At 43.9% G+C, this 17,069-nt stretch overlaps 1 protein-coding gene across 1 annotated transcript in view; it reads right to left on the bottom strand.

Moving 5' to 3' along the window:
* Positions 1–2,664: 2,664 nt before the first annotated feature.
* The window catches only part of akna (AT-hook transcription factor), a 181,089-nt gene continuing 166,684 nt past the window's right edge, over positions 2,665–17,069 (bottom strand). The window contains exons 19-24 of the mRNA XM_085965770.1: positions 16,748–16,894; positions 15,532–15,633; positions 14,825–14,944; positions 10,395–10,533; positions 8,951–9,125; positions 2,665–6,856 (exon numbers count right to left, since the gene is read on the bottom strand). Of these exons, the coding sequence (XP_085821896.1) occupies positions 6,719–6,856; positions 8,951–9,125; positions 10,395–10,533; positions 14,825–14,944; positions 15,532–15,633; positions 16,748–16,894 (821 nt within the window). The 3' untranslated portion in view covers positions 2,665–6,718. The remainder of the gene's footprint in view (positions 6,857–8,950; positions 9,126–10,394; positions 10,534–14,824; positions 14,945–15,531; positions 15,634–16,747; positions 16,895–17,069) is intronic.

Below are 17,069 nucleotides of genomic sequence, written 5' to 3'. Positions count from 1 at the left end.
AAAAGCCTCCCTTTTTTCCCTAATCCATGTAGAGAAGGGCAGGGGAATTGGACAAAATGCGTAGCTCTTTCAGAGAGCCAGCACAGGCACAATAAATGGACTCATTATTTTGGTGCTGTACAATTCTGTGATTTTATATCGGTGATAAACTTCAAAAAACACACTTGTGATGACAGACTCTCCGTGAGCAATGCCATGGGTGATGTCGGAGTTTTAAACAGTCCCATTTCATCTGTTGTTGACCCGTTCGAAATACACATGGATACGTGGAGTGCTGGAACTTTGTGGTTCATGAGTATTTTGCATGCTAACGGTTAGCGTGGGGACATCTGGACTACCCTGACTTTAAACAATCCAACGTGACATATTAAATGTTCCTTTAGCTGTTCATGTACGGTAAAACCATGCAAATCCCAGCGGCAGAACTATGATTCCCAGCAGTGGGCAGAGTGTTTAAATTCGAATGGCAGTACTAGTGTGAAAGCAACACTCCCGGCACAGCTGAGCTAGCATTGCCGAGATGGAAGGCTAGGTGAAGTGAGGAGCTGTTTTATATGATAGCTCTGGGGAAAGAGTTCATCTCACACGCAGTGACTACATGATTCAGAGGACTGCAAGTTGCCACAGATCACTTACACGATTGTGCTATTACTATTTTCTATTTCGGAGATGGTCAATTTGGTATATAGGCATAAAGTTTAAAAAGCACATACTAATGACATTGATAATATAATGTCATCAGCTGTGTCTCTTATCCTAATCGCACTGGAACTTATGACTACCGTTTGAAGAACTCAGGCTATTGCAAGAACACTATACATCTCAGGTGTCACATGCTTCCAGAAGTGTTTCATTTTACATTCTATTGCACTTTGCCAATGAATGGAGATATGGTAAAACATCGGCCTTTTTTCCTTAAAAAAAAGCTCCTCCAAAGAAAAAAGTGGTTTTAGGGTTAGATTCTTATTATTGATTTATATTTTAAAAAGGAAACATGTTCAACGTTTATTTCCTTCTCTCATAACTTGACAATTACCTACCTCATGCACACGGACTTCACAACAAATTTCAGCACCGTCGATTGCAGGAAATGAGTGCCAGCTTCTTTGGAACTTTTCCCATAAAAGAATCACCTGCCAATTTTCTCTTCTCCTCCTTCCGAAAGCACCAACTCCCTGCTGGGCAACGGCTCCATGATTCCACTCTGATACCTCACCCAAGTGGCCATTATTCATCAGTGAACCTCAACTTGGAGTGTTGACAAGCTCCAAAGGGCATCACGATGGAGACCAATCCTGTCCCCACACACACGCACACACACACAGATACACACCTGTGCCCACTTCCAGCAAGAGTTACTGCGTAGCAACTTGGAACAGTAATCCAAGCAGACTTTTCCCTTCTTAATACTTGGACACTGAGGCCAATTGTGGTATTCCTATCGTTGGCCTAGCCAAGATCAAGTGACTCAGTCGATAAGCTCTCTGAGCCATCAGGCCAGGCACCATACTGGACCTTAAAATTTATTTGGCTAGTTTTGCAGGAGTGTCACTGTGCCTATTCCTCATGACTGTGCCTATACAGTGAGCATTAGTAAAACGAGCCATGCAACAGTGGGGGTATTTAAACCAAGCCTGATCCTGTCTGTGCTTGACGTCCATATCTCTCCACTTCCAGCTGGAATTGCTGGATAACGAACAGGTGTGTCAACCTTAGGCAAGGCACAGCATCCCTTAGCAATTGGCCAAGGCCTCGCACTTCTGCCATGGCTGAAATCAGTTTACTCAGCTATGAATCTTAGGCCTTGATAGATATTGTGGCTTGATCAAAAACTATGCAGCTCACTGAACCACTGGGGAGAAGTTCCACAAAATAACTTTTTATCCTCTCCTGTGACCCTCCCCACACACCCCGCTGTATTATCCTGAGCCAAGAGGGTTGACAAGCAATGTGATCACAAGGGGATCATTTTAACTATTATCACAAGGCGAAAAACAGGCGATAGCGAATTGCGGCCCGCTTATACCTCGCCCAATTTTCTTCTCCATGATTGTCAAGGTCTGGGCACTACCTGTGGCTATCTCTGGTGGGGTCAGCTGTGTCTCAGTGATAGCACTCTCGTCGATGAGTCAGAAGGTTGTAGGTTCAAGTTTCACTCCAGAGACCTGAGCATATAATCTAGGCTGACACTCCAGTGCAGTACTGAGGGAGTGCTGCACTGTCAGAGGTGCCATCTTTCGGATGAGACGTTAAACTGAGGCCCCTTGCCTGCCCTCTCAGATGGACGTAAAGATTCCGTGGCACTATTTTGAAGAAGAGCAGGGGAGTCTTGGCCAATATTTATCCCTCAACCAACATCACTAAAACAGATTATCTGGTCATTATCACATTGTGGGAGCTTGTGGTATGTAAATTGGCTGCTGCGTTTCCTACATTACAACAGTGACTACACTTAAAAAGTATTTCTATGGCTGTGAAGCGCTTTGGGACGTCCAGAGGTCATGAAAGATGTTATATAAATGCAAGTCTTTCTTTCTCTTTCTTATATGGGCTATAGTTTGGACATCTTTGCCTTGTCTGATCTTGATGAGCAGAAATTTCATGAGCGAGTAGGAGATAGAAAAAAAAAACAAAGTACAATAAAATTGCAATAAACACCATAGGTTCCAGAATATCAATTTATTCCAATATAAAAAAAAATCATTCATTACAGGATAAAAACTTAGTAGAAAAGCGCAGGTAGACAAATTGTACTACACATTTATTACAAAAATTATAATAAATATTTTTTAAAAATACTTTATACAAGACTAGTTAACATTCTTTATTGCTTCTGCTCATTATAAAAAAATACTTGTTTAATCTAATAGCTCACTCACATTTCAGGATGATTTGGTAAAACAGATAGGTTCATATGTTAACACAGCATTACTGAGAAAAATTAAACTCTGTCACAAAGCAAGAATTTTCATTCTTAAAGGGACAGCGCAGGAGTCCATGCAGTCCACAATAAAAATGCAGCCCTGAACCAGGATTGACTGAGATTTGTTGCCGTTTTATTCAGGAGACTACAGAAAATACACTGAAGTGTTTAAACATTTGGGAAGGACAGAGAGAATAGTTCTGATATTCGCAGCAACAGTCTATAGTTGCCTTCACTAGGGAGTTGGACCGGTTCTTGACTGGGGCAGAGATCGCATCATATAGATAACACTTGGTCCATGTGATCTCCTGGGTTGGCTTTGATCGCCCGAGAGGGTCAGAGAGGTTCTTTCATCACTCATTAGGACCACTGTAAACCGTGGTAGAATTTAAAACAACATTCAATGGTGTGAATGATCAATTCATTATCCAATCCGCCAGCTGTAATCTGGAATGCGTGTAAGAAAATAAATAATGTTCCATTCACAATGTGTGCGACAGGCTTTCACGCTTGTGAACAGCGGTCATAATGTTCAGGTGTTCTTGTGTGCGGTCCATTCAAGAATAAACATGGTGAAATTGAAATGAAAGGCCATTAAGCCACCTTTGGGCAATCCAGAAGGACCTCAGCTGTCCGATGGCTGTGGAATCTGCGGTAATTTTGTCACAGTTATGTTTTCCAATAATTTTAAAAAGTCAACAGACGGTGTCTCTGAAATGCTTTGAAAAGCATAATTACAAAGATGACAACACAGTCCATGTCATTCCCTGAATTGACTCTTAGTGGTTTCTGTCATGCAGAAGGTGTTTACAAACTGATATTGATCCTTAAAATCCCGAGAATGTTAGGACCACATTGATTTAATAAACTCCACAAACATAATGGACAGGATTTTGGTGGGTCAGAGGAAAGTTGCTGCACTGACACATCAGTGAATCAGGTGATTGGTATAACATATAGCTAACAATAATATTGTACACCTAAAAAGATCAATATAAAACAGACAAGCACGCAGAATGGCGACAGGAAGTACGCAATTAGTTACATCTTTAAGTTTCTAAACCAAGCACCATTTTTGATTCTGAACTTTCATACATAAACTTAGACGTTTGAAAGTGTACACACACACACAGGTATTCAATTGTAAAAAAAAACAAATCTTTATAAAAGACAATATTGTCAACTGGCATGTGCAAAAATCAGAGGTGTTCCTGTTCGGAGGTGCTTAGTAAGTTACTCAAAAAACACAAGGTAGTCAAAAAACATCAGTGTTTCTCAGGCAATCTGTCAGTGGTTTGCTTTGCTTTGCTGCTCCTTCCTTGAAATTGGAATAACGTGTTGCTTACAATTTCCTTCGATTTACGCAAGTGGCCGAAGGAAACCATGTAAAACAACCCGGGAAATGAAGCAAAGTACCCTTGGACAACCTGACCACTTTAGATGGAGATCTTGGCAAGGTTATTCTTAATGAAGTATAACTCTTACAAAATTAGATTCTTCCCATAACAGTAATTATGCAGCTGGTTCAGCTGACTGTGTCCAGCAGGCAATGCCATGAATGCCACCGGTTTGAGATCCGATATGGTGACAGAGCCCACTTAAAATAAAGCTCTCTGTACTAAATCGACAATAAACCACCAGTAACAGTGTTGAAGCCTGGCCCCCAACAACAGCCTGGTCACACACCAGTTTCTGACATTCAAACCAACAGGTTCTCTCACGCAGCGATGAGAAGGGCATTTGCCTGAGAAACAATGATTTAGACATTTGAATGTGCGTTAAGAGAGCTGCCAGACATGCAGGGTCTGAATGAAAAGATTCCCAGACTTCAAAGCAAAACACAAAATCTGAAAATGCACAAAAATTTATTTTCTATAATAATAATCTCTAATGTTATAAAAACTGGAGCCAAAATTGAAATTGGACCCTTTGCTTGTTTAAATCTGTCTGGATTTGTACAATCACTACCTAAGTGGTTTGATTTTTATGACGTTCAAATGTTGATTTTGATTCAAGTCAGATTAAATGTAACTCATCTAAATCAGAACTATATTCCATTTCCATCAGTGGTCCATAGATGAGACAGATTTATAACATGGAGTTAACCCAAACTCAATTAAAGAGCAGTAAATAAACCCAAGCCAAATTGGATTTGGTGCATTCAGACCCTGTTGATACAATATTGATTTTCCTTCGCAGGATGCTGATTTCTATTGCTGGACCATCAATCGCTACATCTGCTGAAACTGCAAACGATTGTATCCAGTAAATATTCAGAAAATCCAAGTCATTGACAAGAAAACCATTTGTACAGCAATCCCTTTTGATATATACGCTGGTCTGTGTGGACCACATTTGGTCTAATAACCTCAAATCCTATTAATTCTAATTACAAAATTAAATACTTAACCAAAAATAGACTAATCATCAAAAATAGATGATCTGCTTTGCTCTGTGGCTGGAATGGAATTAAGACTTTGTTATTTTGGATGCAGCATGATACCCTGAGTTCAATATCTAACCAGGCCATTGCAGAGTTATAGCTAACTACCTAACAGAGTGTGTAATAAGGCCTTTACAAAAATAGTGTACGTGCTAAGATACAAGCCACACAATCGTGTCAGTGCATGTTTGTTTCTCAGGTCATTGCAATAGGGGAATCATAACAAGTTAGTACCACAGAGTCTCTCTTCAGAATATTTACATGGCACTTGAGGTAAAAAGACTTCAAATTCTATTATTTAAAACAGCAACTTTTTGAACAATCTTAAAACATGTACTAAATAATAAAATGCAATTTAAAATCTCCGTTGGCCCACTTGAGGCTATAGGTAACCACATAACACATTAGGACCACCAGCTTGCTCAGTTGGTCGGTTAGACAGATTGCGTTTCTCTTGCGGTTCATCTATTGCAAAAATCCAAACACATCTGGAAGATAATTCATATCTCACCTATAGACTTCAGTCACACCTTCATTAGGGCAAAAATCATTCATTTTGGCAAGTCTGTAATGGCACGGAGATGGTCTTTGAGTGAGCTCTTCGCACCACCTGTATGTCCTCACATCCAGTAGGTTGTTTACAACTGGCTTTGACTTTGAAGTAATGCAGATCCTGCCACAATGCCCTCAAGTCACGAAGAGGGCAAAACGAATGACCAGCTATACTTTTAAAACCGTGAACTGCATGCTTAATTACTGGACAATGCAAGCAAATGGCATGAATCGAACTATCGATTTGGAAAATAACCCATAATAAGAAGAAACACATCACTCACTTGCTCATGAATTACATCTTCTTGATGTCACTTATGAGTACCCCCCATCTCGTACTGGTGGTTCTCTATGTACATAACACCATAGCACCTACGATGTGTGTGAATCAAAGTAACAGAACTCGGAGTGCTGTTTAACATTGTTTGACAGGTGACTCTTAAGGCCAGGCTGTCGTTTCGTTGTTTGAGTAGAATGAGTGTGAGTTTGCAACATGACTGTTGCGGTGTCAGAGGCTGTTCACTAATTTTTTTCCCTTTGAAATGTGGTTACATATGTTCCCAGGAACCGTGAGTCATTTATTTATGGGCCTGCTACGTTTGAGGTTAACTTTCAAAAAGTACCATAAAGTCACAAGAAGAAAGTAAATCAGTACAGAAATAATTCACACACTGGCTTGTCAAACACAAAATACTGCATCAGCAAATAAATGTCTGTGATGCCCTTAAGGTAAATGACAAGAATATTTAAATGACACAGGAATATCTCAAACAAAACACAATACTTTGCAGTCAGTGGGTTCATAATTGGTGGCACTCTCGGATTGCTTTGGCCTTACAGAGATCTGATGTGAGTGACCTCACCATTTTCTTTGTGGTCCATTTCATGCTTCTTGCTGCATCGATGGCCTGGTCCAGGGAACAACTGAGGTTGGACAGCTACAAAGAAACCAGAAAACATGTTGAAGGTATCAAGAGTCAAAAGTACAAGATCAATTTTCATTTTTTCTTCTTGAAATTGAAACAGGCGAGTACCAACAGATTCTCATTTCCAAATCTGGAGATCTACGCTCAAAGGCCTAAGTAGCAAAATAAATTGCTTGGGTGAAACACAGGCCCAGACATTGACTCTAAGTGCAGAACCATTCAGAGCAGAGGATGAGCAATCACCATATGTGTGTGCTACATTTCCCAGCCACAGAGAGCTGGGCAGCAACTGATAAGCCAATAGGCTTTTATTATAAATAAAGTCATTGCTTGGAATAAAGTCTAAGACATCTCCAACATCACTTAATAAATTACTCACCTAATTGTATAGTTATTCAAGCTACAATCACTGCAACTTACAAAAGTACAGTTCCTTTTAGTGTACATGTGATACATTCAGCTTGTGACAGGTCAGTGTCGTTACTTTTCAGTTCATTTGCAATATGTTGGGAAAAATATTGGAATATTAGGCTCTTAATCCAGGACATCTGAAGATTTCTAATGGACCTCAGCAATGTGTCAGTGCTGTGCTTAGGGTCAGCATTATCGGAATGACTGTCTACCTTAAACATGGACCCTTCACCTGCAGGAACTGAGTTTGAACCTCGTCCAGTTGGATGGGATGAAAGTTTCCTTTGACTGCTAGCTAGAAGGGCACTATATGAAATGGGTTTGGCCAGTCTTAATGCGGTTTGTAGCGGCGAGGGCCCACAGCACAACACTTTATCTAGTTTGGCATCAATTGACACCAAATTAGCAATCTCAATCCGACAGGCTACTGCAGGGCTGGTGTGAGAAATGGAAAAATGTCACACTGGTGCAGTGGAGAGTGTTCATCTGATGTTGGAGCAGAAATGAGGGAGCTTTACTCTGGATAGTTGTGAGGTACAATACTTTTTCTGTAACTATGTAGCTGAATATTACCCCTTTTACAGTGAGTATATTTGAAATGTTTTCCCGCTCAGTTCCTTTCTTCCTCTTGACGACCAGACTGAGATTTGGAATACACCCTGGGGAACTACAGGTGCGAATCTTTGTCATGTAACTCGTTGTGCCAACTGAACCTTGGCTCACCAACCCATCGTACCACCCAGCTGCCACACTTGCATCTTTTATAACCCAGACCTATATATAAAGTGAAGGCTGGTTCCCTCCACAGATTAGGGTTTCCAAAGCTCCCAGAATGACCGGGAGTTTCCCAAAATCGGAGATTCCTCCCCCGAATGCTGCCTCCAGCAATTTGGGTGATCAGTGGTTTAAATTTCCCGCCGCAGCGCTTCCCCCCCTCCACCATGATGTCACGGGCTGCTGTTAGAGAAGTCTTCGACTCAGTGACATCACCTGACCACCTCCGCAGCGAGCTGCAATCGCACGGAGTGTAGACGGTGGGGGGGGGGGAACGGTGAAGAGTCGGAAATCTGGGGGGGGGGATGGGTGAGGGGTGACTCTGAAATCGGAGAGGTGGGGGATAGAGGGGGAGTCTGCAGAATGGGGACTCGGGAGTGGGAAATGGGGGAGAGGGAATCTGGGGAATGGGGGCCCTCGGTATCCACTCCTCCCCGCCCTCCGTTTCCCCTCTTTGCCTGCTCAAGGGTGGCCTCCTGGTTCTTGGAACTTGTCGCACAACAGCTGCTGGCGTGAAACCACAAGCAAAGATACTCAGTTACAAGGAACCCAACCGTTATAAGGTAAATGCAATAACAACATTTGTAGAAGTCATGTGATCAGGCGTCACGTGGACAGAATGTCACATGATCAAACCTCCAGGAAGGTCTCCAACCAGAGCTGGCAGCCCTACCCCAGATACATTTGTGTATGAAAGAGTCTTGATCATTGAGTTAAGCCTCTTGCTTTACATTTCACCCACCACCTTCTCCTTCTCACTGTTTTGATTTCAGCTTTATATATAAAAACATTACAGGCCTATGAAGCCACTGGAATTTTATACACTTAAGCAGCTCAGTTTTCTAACATTAACAATTAACCTCAGCAAATGCTACATTATGATAAAGGCACAGAACCGTAGAATGCAAACAATCTTCCTACCGCGAGTGCTTCATCCTTAACGTATGGAATATTGCCTGTTGTCGATGTTCGCCGATGAAGACTTTTTGACCTTTTACATGCAGCGTTTGGGGTTGACGCCACCACTTTATATCCAGACGAGTAGTAAAAGCAGGACGGCGTTGGCGATGCGTATGTGCAGGCTGGTGCAGAATAACTGACAAAATAACGTAGAGTTAATAATTAACACATCAAAAACCTAGCAAATGCGTTCAAACTTATTAAGAACACAATAGTACCTAAAAATTACTATCACTACAAAAGAGTTTTTAATGTTTTTCCGTTCAGTGTTAGAGAGTTGGCCTGGGCTTTCCTCTGGGGCAAGTTCTGCTGGGGGCGGGGGGGGGGGGGGGGGGGGTGGGGAGAGGGGAAAAAAATCAGGGCAGGACCAGACTGCTACCCTGACCCATTTTCCCAGATTGAGGGTAATTAACTATGCCGAACAGGCCTACAAGCAGGATCTACATCACCACCACTGCAAGGCTTCAAAATGTGGCGGTGCTGCAGCAGGCTATCAGCTGCAGTATTAAGAGAAGCCCAAATTAAAAGGGAGCAGCAGGAGCCCCGGATATCTACTGGAAAAATTTCACTCTCGGCTGACATGAATCAGTCATTCATGAAAGAAAGACTTATGAAATAATACTGAGCGGCCTACGGGTGGCGCTGTCCAGGGAGAGTATAAATACTCGGGCACGGGCCCAGCTTGCGCAGGACATTCTTTACAGGAACTAGTGAAGGACACAACTAGACCTGCATGTTGTAAAACAGTTGATTAAAGCTTTGTTTAACGCTTAGACCAAGTGCCTAGTAGCTTTCTTACGTCAATGGCCACAGACTCAGTGAGGCCTAATAAAAGGTCTGTGTTTGGGGTCTGAGGAGAGGGAATGTGGTCAACTACTGTGTCTCTCCCTCCAAAAGGGCCTTCTGCAGAACCTCTGTGTTGCTGCCCCCGGATACACTGCTACTCCTCTCCTGGCGATCTCTGGGGGCAGTGGCAGGCGGGGAAATCAGGCAGACTTCTGGGCCGCAGCTCCCCCATTGTCATTTACATGAGGCAGAGAAGCCAAGTGGCAGCCAGCTGGCTGACTTCACCATTGGGGCGGGGTGGGGGTGGGGGGAAGAAAATCCATTGCGGCACTGGCAGGGACAGGGCTGCAGTGGAGGAAAACTCAGTCCTAGTTAAATTAACTTGAACACATCGCCATGGAAATTACAGGTAAATAAAATATACATGTTTGATTTGGTTGCACATTAACAGAAAAAGTAAAAGTAAACAAAAAAATGATCACGATCCTAAGGTCTCTCTTATTTTTTCTAAAAGTCTCTTTTTGCTTCCTTCCATTTTAGTGCTACAACATGACAGTTTGAAATCTCACTCAGACACACGAAAGGGAAGTCGTTTTTTTTCTTTGAGAAATATACTCACTACACTTGCGGAGAATAAGGCACATAGTGCGGGGGTGGGATGTAGCTGATCGCAGGGGGAGGATCAGCGATGCACACACGTCGCTGCTTCTTGGCTTTATGGCTCCGTCCTGGGTGGGTATGTGGCTCTTCTTTAGCTGCTGCCAATTAAAAGGGAGAGAACTGAGGTAATATTCCATCGCTAATGCACACCCATGTTAAAGGCCATTCAACCAAACTCACAGTTTATAGATTATGGGCAACCTTTCAAGCTTGTGGGACATCCCAGATGTAGTCATCATTTAAAAGTTAAACCATGAACTGAGACATGTTGGTTGATGGCACTATTCTCAAAGTACTGTTTTTCTCACGCATTTTTTCCCCTTGAGGGTGCTCAGCGCTCTCCCTCCGCCCCACCCCAGCAGTGGTGCCAGTTGCCTCCATTGATGATGGTATAGGAGGGGCAGTCATGGTGCCAGCCTTGACTGTGCCCTAGATGTCTTGAAGGCCTGGGAGGTGGGGCAATTCTTGCGGCTAGGCCCCACCCCTTTGCACGTGTTGCGCTGCTTGCCCTTGGAGGACCAGAAGAACTTGTAGTTGACGTTGTCCATTTGGACTTGAAAACTTCCATCTGTATCCTCTTGCCACGCCAACGGTATAAAAAAAACTGGTGCCTTATAGAGTAGGCGTGGCGAAGGCTGGCTTCCCTGGAGCCAAGCGGGACGGGCAAAATGTCAGATCTTGTCCCCCCACAACCTCCGAAGGTTTTCTAAAATGTATGGTGGAAAGGAGATTTCTAATAATCTATCTCTCTGCTGTCTTCCGTGCAAAATATTCAGTTCCAGGGGATTAAAGTCCATTCCGTTAAATGATTCTGGCTGGGAGCAAAGTTGAAATGATTTGGGAGCTAACGAGGCATGTGAAGTATCGTAGCTTACTGCGACTCAAGTAAACATTGCAGACTAAGTGAGGCTTCTTTGGCTCCGTAGCAAAGGTGTAACTTTCACTGACTCACACTCAGAGAGGTGACCAACGTAAAACCTACATTGCAGAATTGTAGCTGGTGCCATGCATTGACCAATGGAATTTTATATTTAGAATTACGCATTTATGGTGCTGTGGCCCGCCAAAGCAGAAGCTTTTACATTGTAGGCATCATCTAAAATAATAATTTTTAAAAAGCAGCAAGGGCAACAGATTCACTAGGGTAGGTCTGGACTTTGTGCAATAATGTAAAACAGGCTGCCGACTCGATATCATCCGCTTTACATAATCGCACGAAATTCAAGATCTATCCCACTGTGTGCTGCAACAGCTGGCTGCCCATCACAATGCAAGTCTTCAGTTAAGCTTTATCATGAAGATAGAGGGGGCAGGGAAGAGATTAAGTGACTATCTAGTGCTGCTTCATCCATTTGTAGAAATTAAATGTAGGATTAACTTGTTGCAGGAAATTGAGGTACTGCTGATTATCCAAATCACAAATGCAATTCTGCAGAGCTTTCCTTTGTGTGGGTCCTGTTTTCTAAATATACATTTCAGAATAAGTTGTTTGAATTCAATTTGGGAAATGCTAAACTGATAAATCCATTTAATCACAAGTACATGTCTGCCTTGCTCCAATACATTGCAATGGACACACTGAAGAATATTTGCGAATATACTAAAATGACAGACAGGAAAAGACCAGCTGGTCCACTGAGCCGGTCCGATAGTGTCATTTTGCAACATATTACCATGGTCCCGCCCCCATCATGCCCTATCCACCAGCAACCATGACATTTCTTGGGAGAGGCAAACATCCAGAGAAAACACTAAGCCAATTCTAAAGAGAAAAAGAATCTTGGAAATTCCTCTCTGACCTCCAAAGGCGATCAAGTACCAGGAGACCACAGTGACCAGGAGACACATGGCCCAATACCTCACCTGCCTTTTGTATGCAGTGATGTTAGCCACAGTTAGAACATAAGAAATAGGAGCAGGAATAGGCAACTTGGCCCCTCGAGCCTGCTCCGCCATTCAATAAGATCATGGCTGATCTAGGGCTCAAAGCCACTTCCCAGCCCGCTCCCCATAACCCTTCACTCCCTGATCTTGCAAAAAATTGTCTATCTCCACTTTAAATGTATTGGCCTAGAAATTCACTAGCCTTAGCGCCGCTTTTGAGGCGCTAGAGGGACTAGCGCCAGAGTTATGGCCAGTTGAAAAATTCCCTGGGGCCCTAAAGCGGCGTTGCACCGGTAGCGCTGCGCCGGCACCGATGACGTCATCGGTGTGCGCAGCGTCCCGGTTGCCATGCCGACGGGCCCCAGCACCGAAATTCAGTTGCGGCCGCCTCGCCCGTGGCAGCCGCAACTAAGACTCTGGCAACAGAGCGCAACATGTGTTTGCGCCGGCGCATTAAAGGCCCCACGGCGGCCGGCCGCTTTCCCGCCGGCCGCCTGCCCGCAGCTCCCTCCCCGGACTTCTCCCCCCCCCCCCCCCCCGGAACAGATGCAATCCCGGCACTTGTCCGAGGTGCCGGGCTCATTTTTAAACAGATTTGCGCGGGCCGCGGCCGGGTGCAGGCAGCTCCTCCTTAACGGAAGGAGGAGGCCTGCACTTCCCCAGCCTGCCGCACCGCATCGGGTGCCGCAGCGCCAGAATTGCGGCGCTAAACGGCAGTTAGCGCCCTTTTCCAGGCGCTAAGACCCTTCAGTAGCGCCGGCAGCCGTTTGGGCGCGGCGCTACTGAATTTTTGGCGCGCGCAGGGGGACTTAGTGCCGGCACTAACTTCCGGCGCTAAAGCCCTGGCTAAGCCAAAACCCAATTTCTAGGCCATTTAATGACCCAGCCTCCACAGCTCTCTGGGGCAGAGAATTCCACAGATTTACGACCCACTGAGAGAAGAAGTTCCTCCTCATCTCAGTTCTAAAAGGGCGACCCTTTATTCTGAGACTGTGCCCCCGAGTTCTAGATTTCCCCATGAGGGGAAACATCCTCTCTGCATCTACCCTGTCGAGCCCCCTCAGTATCTTATATGTTTCGATAAGATCACCTCTCATTCTTCTAAATTCCAATGAGTATAGGCCCAGCCTGCTCAACCTTTCCTCATAAGTCAAACCCCTCATCTCTGGAATTAACCTAGTGAATCGTCTCTGAACTGCCTCCAATCCGAGTATATCCTTCCTTAAATAAGGAGACCAAAACTGTACGCAATACTCAAGGTGTGGTCTCACCAATACCTTGTACAGTTGTAGCAGGACTTCCCTGCTTTTATACTCCAACCCCCTTGAAATAAAAGCCAACATTCCATTTGCTGTACCTGCACGCTAACTTTTTGCGTTTCATGCACAAGGACCCCCAGGTCCCTCTGAACTGTAGCATTTTGTAATCTTTCGCCATTTAAATAAAAGTTTGCTTTTTTATTTTTACTGCCAAAGTGGATAACCTTGCACTTTCCCACATTATACTCCATCTGCCAAATGTTTGCCCACTCACCTAGCCTGTCTATATCCATTTGCAGATTCTTTGAGTCCTCTGCACAACTTGCTTTCCCACCCATCTTTGTATCATCCGCAAACTTGGCTACATTACACTCGATTCCCTTCATCCAAGTCATTAATGTAGATTGTAAATAGTTGGGGCCCCAGCACCGATCCTTGTGGCACCCCACTAGTTACCGTTTGTCAACCAGAAAATGACCCATTTATCCCGACTGTCTGCTTTCTGTTAGTTAGCCAATTCTCTATCCATGCTAATATATTACCCCAACTCCATGAGCTCTTATCTTATGCAGTAACCTTTTATGTGGCACCTTATCGAATGCCTTCTGGAAATCCAAATACACCACATCCACTGGCTCACCCTTATCCACCCTGCTTGATACATCCAGCTCCCTTTTGAATATTTGCAGTGAATCTGCACTCACTGCACGAGCTGGCAACTTGTTTCACAGTTCAAAGACCCGCTGTGAACAGAAATATCTCTCGACATCTAACTTAGTTCTATTCTTCCGTAACTTATATGCATGTCACCTGGTCTCCCTAACATATCTAACTCAAACAGCCTATCCACATGGACCAAGCCTAAACCTTTCATTATTTTAAAGACCTCAATCACATCACACTTTGCTAGATTACAAATCTCAGCTCTCCAAGCCGATGGTGGTAACTCAGGGTCTTAAGCTAGATATCAATCTAGTGGCTCTCTTTTAAATCCTGTCCAGGGTCTGTGTATCACCCACCATGTGCTGTGACCACACTACATGAAGCCAAACCAAAGTCTTATACAACAACAGTATTTATTAGATTTAAAATGTATTAAAGGGAGCCAAGATAATAATTTCTCAATTGAGATTGTATAGTCTATGATCTCAGAAAGTTTCACCTGTGAAACACCATCAATTATTCCAAACCCGAGCTTCAATATTGGCATGTTAACCATGTTTGTTATTACCGCCAATCTACTTACCATGTCCTGGCTTCACTTCTGATTCTTGGTCATTGCGTGTTCCAGATTCTTTACATATAGGACAAGGATTCCTTTTGGGGCTACTGGTGGAGGCAGGAGCATTCCTTGATGGGGCATTTGCTGAAGAAACAATACAGGTAAAGTCAAAGGTTATAAACAGCCTTGCCATCCACTACTGAAATGCTAAATAATAAATTACACTGTTCAACATGAGCCCATTTTACCTTAAAGGGATGTCAAATATTCGCTTTCAATGTAATGAAATAGCAAAATTGCATGAGAATAACTAGATCAGAAGTGACCTTAATCAAAGCTGGACCACTTAAAGGTTTTTGTTTTGCAGCGATAAGGTGGATTATTTGAGTGAAATTTTCATATTGCTTCTTAATCTCATTTTGTCCCGATGCCCCAATTGTGTGAGATACTGGAGTACCAGGAGGTGGGCAAGCTGCTGGAGCCGATTGTAATTTTTCCCCTGCTAATTAGCAGATTATTCCCCTGCTAATTAGTAGATTATTCCCTTGCTAATTAGTAGATTATTCAATTTTAAAAAAAATGGTAGATGCTTATAAAATAGTAACACCAAACTCCCCATCACTCGAGGCCCCTTGGCTTCACTCTCTAGACACATTCATTCAATGCTTGTTATTTAATCTGGGGAAACCTCATCACTGAAAATGAAATACAGGCTTGAAGATGAGACTCACCAACTATCTGTGCTCGGGTTCCTCTGCAGTACGGGCAGGACAGCCCTCTAGCTGCATATCCCGGAGTGGAGGTCGATGGTACAAATAAACTATAATCGGTGCCTGGAAGACAATTATTACCAGTAACCATCTTGGCAAAAGCAAGGTAACTCTTACTTGCTTACACGATTTGACTGTCCACGTTCTACCTTCAAACACACCACCCACCAATTATCCAATGTCAGCCTTGCCGAAACACGAGAGCTGCCTTTTTCCCGAAACTTCAATCAACGTTAGATCAGTCAATACAGGTAATTGCAGGGTCTCAGGGGAGGGAAAGGGGAGCGAGGAGAGGGTCTAATGCAAAGGAGGCCACGATTCTCCTTGTGAATCTCACAGGAGAGAACGGAGTGGGGGAGGAATCCAGGGCTCGGGAGGCCATAACTTTCCTGGTGGGTCTCACAGGAGAGAACGGAGTGGGGGAGGAATCCAGGGCTCAGGAGGCCATGACTTTCCTGGTGAGGCCAAGAGAAGCACTCTCACTCCTCCTGGCCCCACAAAGGAAAGTTTCACACTCGCCTTAGAGGACCTTATCGTCTTTCCCATCGGCTGCCGACCTGCTTCAGCCTGGCGGGAAGTACGTGACGGCCTCCCCACTCTGGTCCCAGTTAAAATGCATTTGGTGGCCTCTTGGCGTCATAGGATCTGAATTAGCATTTATACATTAGCCCGAGTCCTGCCAAAACCAGCCGCACTAAAATAGGAGATCGGCAAGAAGGGAGCAGGTAATGGAAATTTGAACTGCACGCCTGCCCCCTTCCCATCGAGGGGGTAAAATTAAAATTGTCCCTCTAGCATCATAAGCAATCATTTACTTTGAGGTCCACTAATCATCCACGTGCATGTGACAAGCATCACAGGCTTTTATCCCTGGCAATTTGATGGTGGTCTTGCAGGCTGGTGGCCATACAGCCAATTCCTGGGTGTCTGCATGGAGCAGGGGACTAAAAGTGCCTCCGTTCTCTGGTATTCTAGTGGGAGAGTGAGGCGAAGAAGGTGTCTGATCCTTAACAATCTAATTAGGGGAAGGGCAGGAGGTAGGACTGCATCTGTACTCAGTGAAGCTTTACACCATCATGTGCCAGCTGGAACATCAGAGGGGCATTACCAGATTAATTAACATAGTTTCTTTGTAAAGTAATTCTTTAGTCTATAACAAAATTATTGCCCCTTTTACCTGTGTATGGTCCTTTGACTTTAACTGGCCTGGATCTTTGCCCTTCATGAGAAGATGATCTCTTATTTGTCTGACTAACTGAAGTACCGGGAGCTAGTTTTGAAGTTAGAGACTGTGGGATGGATGACGATGCATCTGACTCAGTACCTGGAAGAAACACAATTATAATATTGTCACAGTGAAACGTGTTTCAAGAGAACACCCAGCAATCACTCAATGATGCTCTTCGTTAAATTAGTGAAGGCAAAATATTTTCAATGTTTGATATTTCCTTTTCATTTCTCTCCTCTCTCAGTTGATCTTACTCTGTCCTCCATGTGGA

Source organism: Somniosus microcephalus, chromosome 23 (genome assembly GCF_052327205.1).
Source record: "Somniosus microcephalus isolate GS21.2 chromosome 23, FLI_Smic_1.0, whole genome shotgun sequence".
In the NCBI taxonomy this organism is placed as follows: Eukaryota; Metazoa; Chordata; class Chondrichthyes; order Squaliformes; family Somniosidae; genus Somniosus; species Somniosus microcephalus.
Note: the sequence above shows the minus strand (reverse complement) of the source record. Positions and strands in the feature narration are given on the sequence as shown.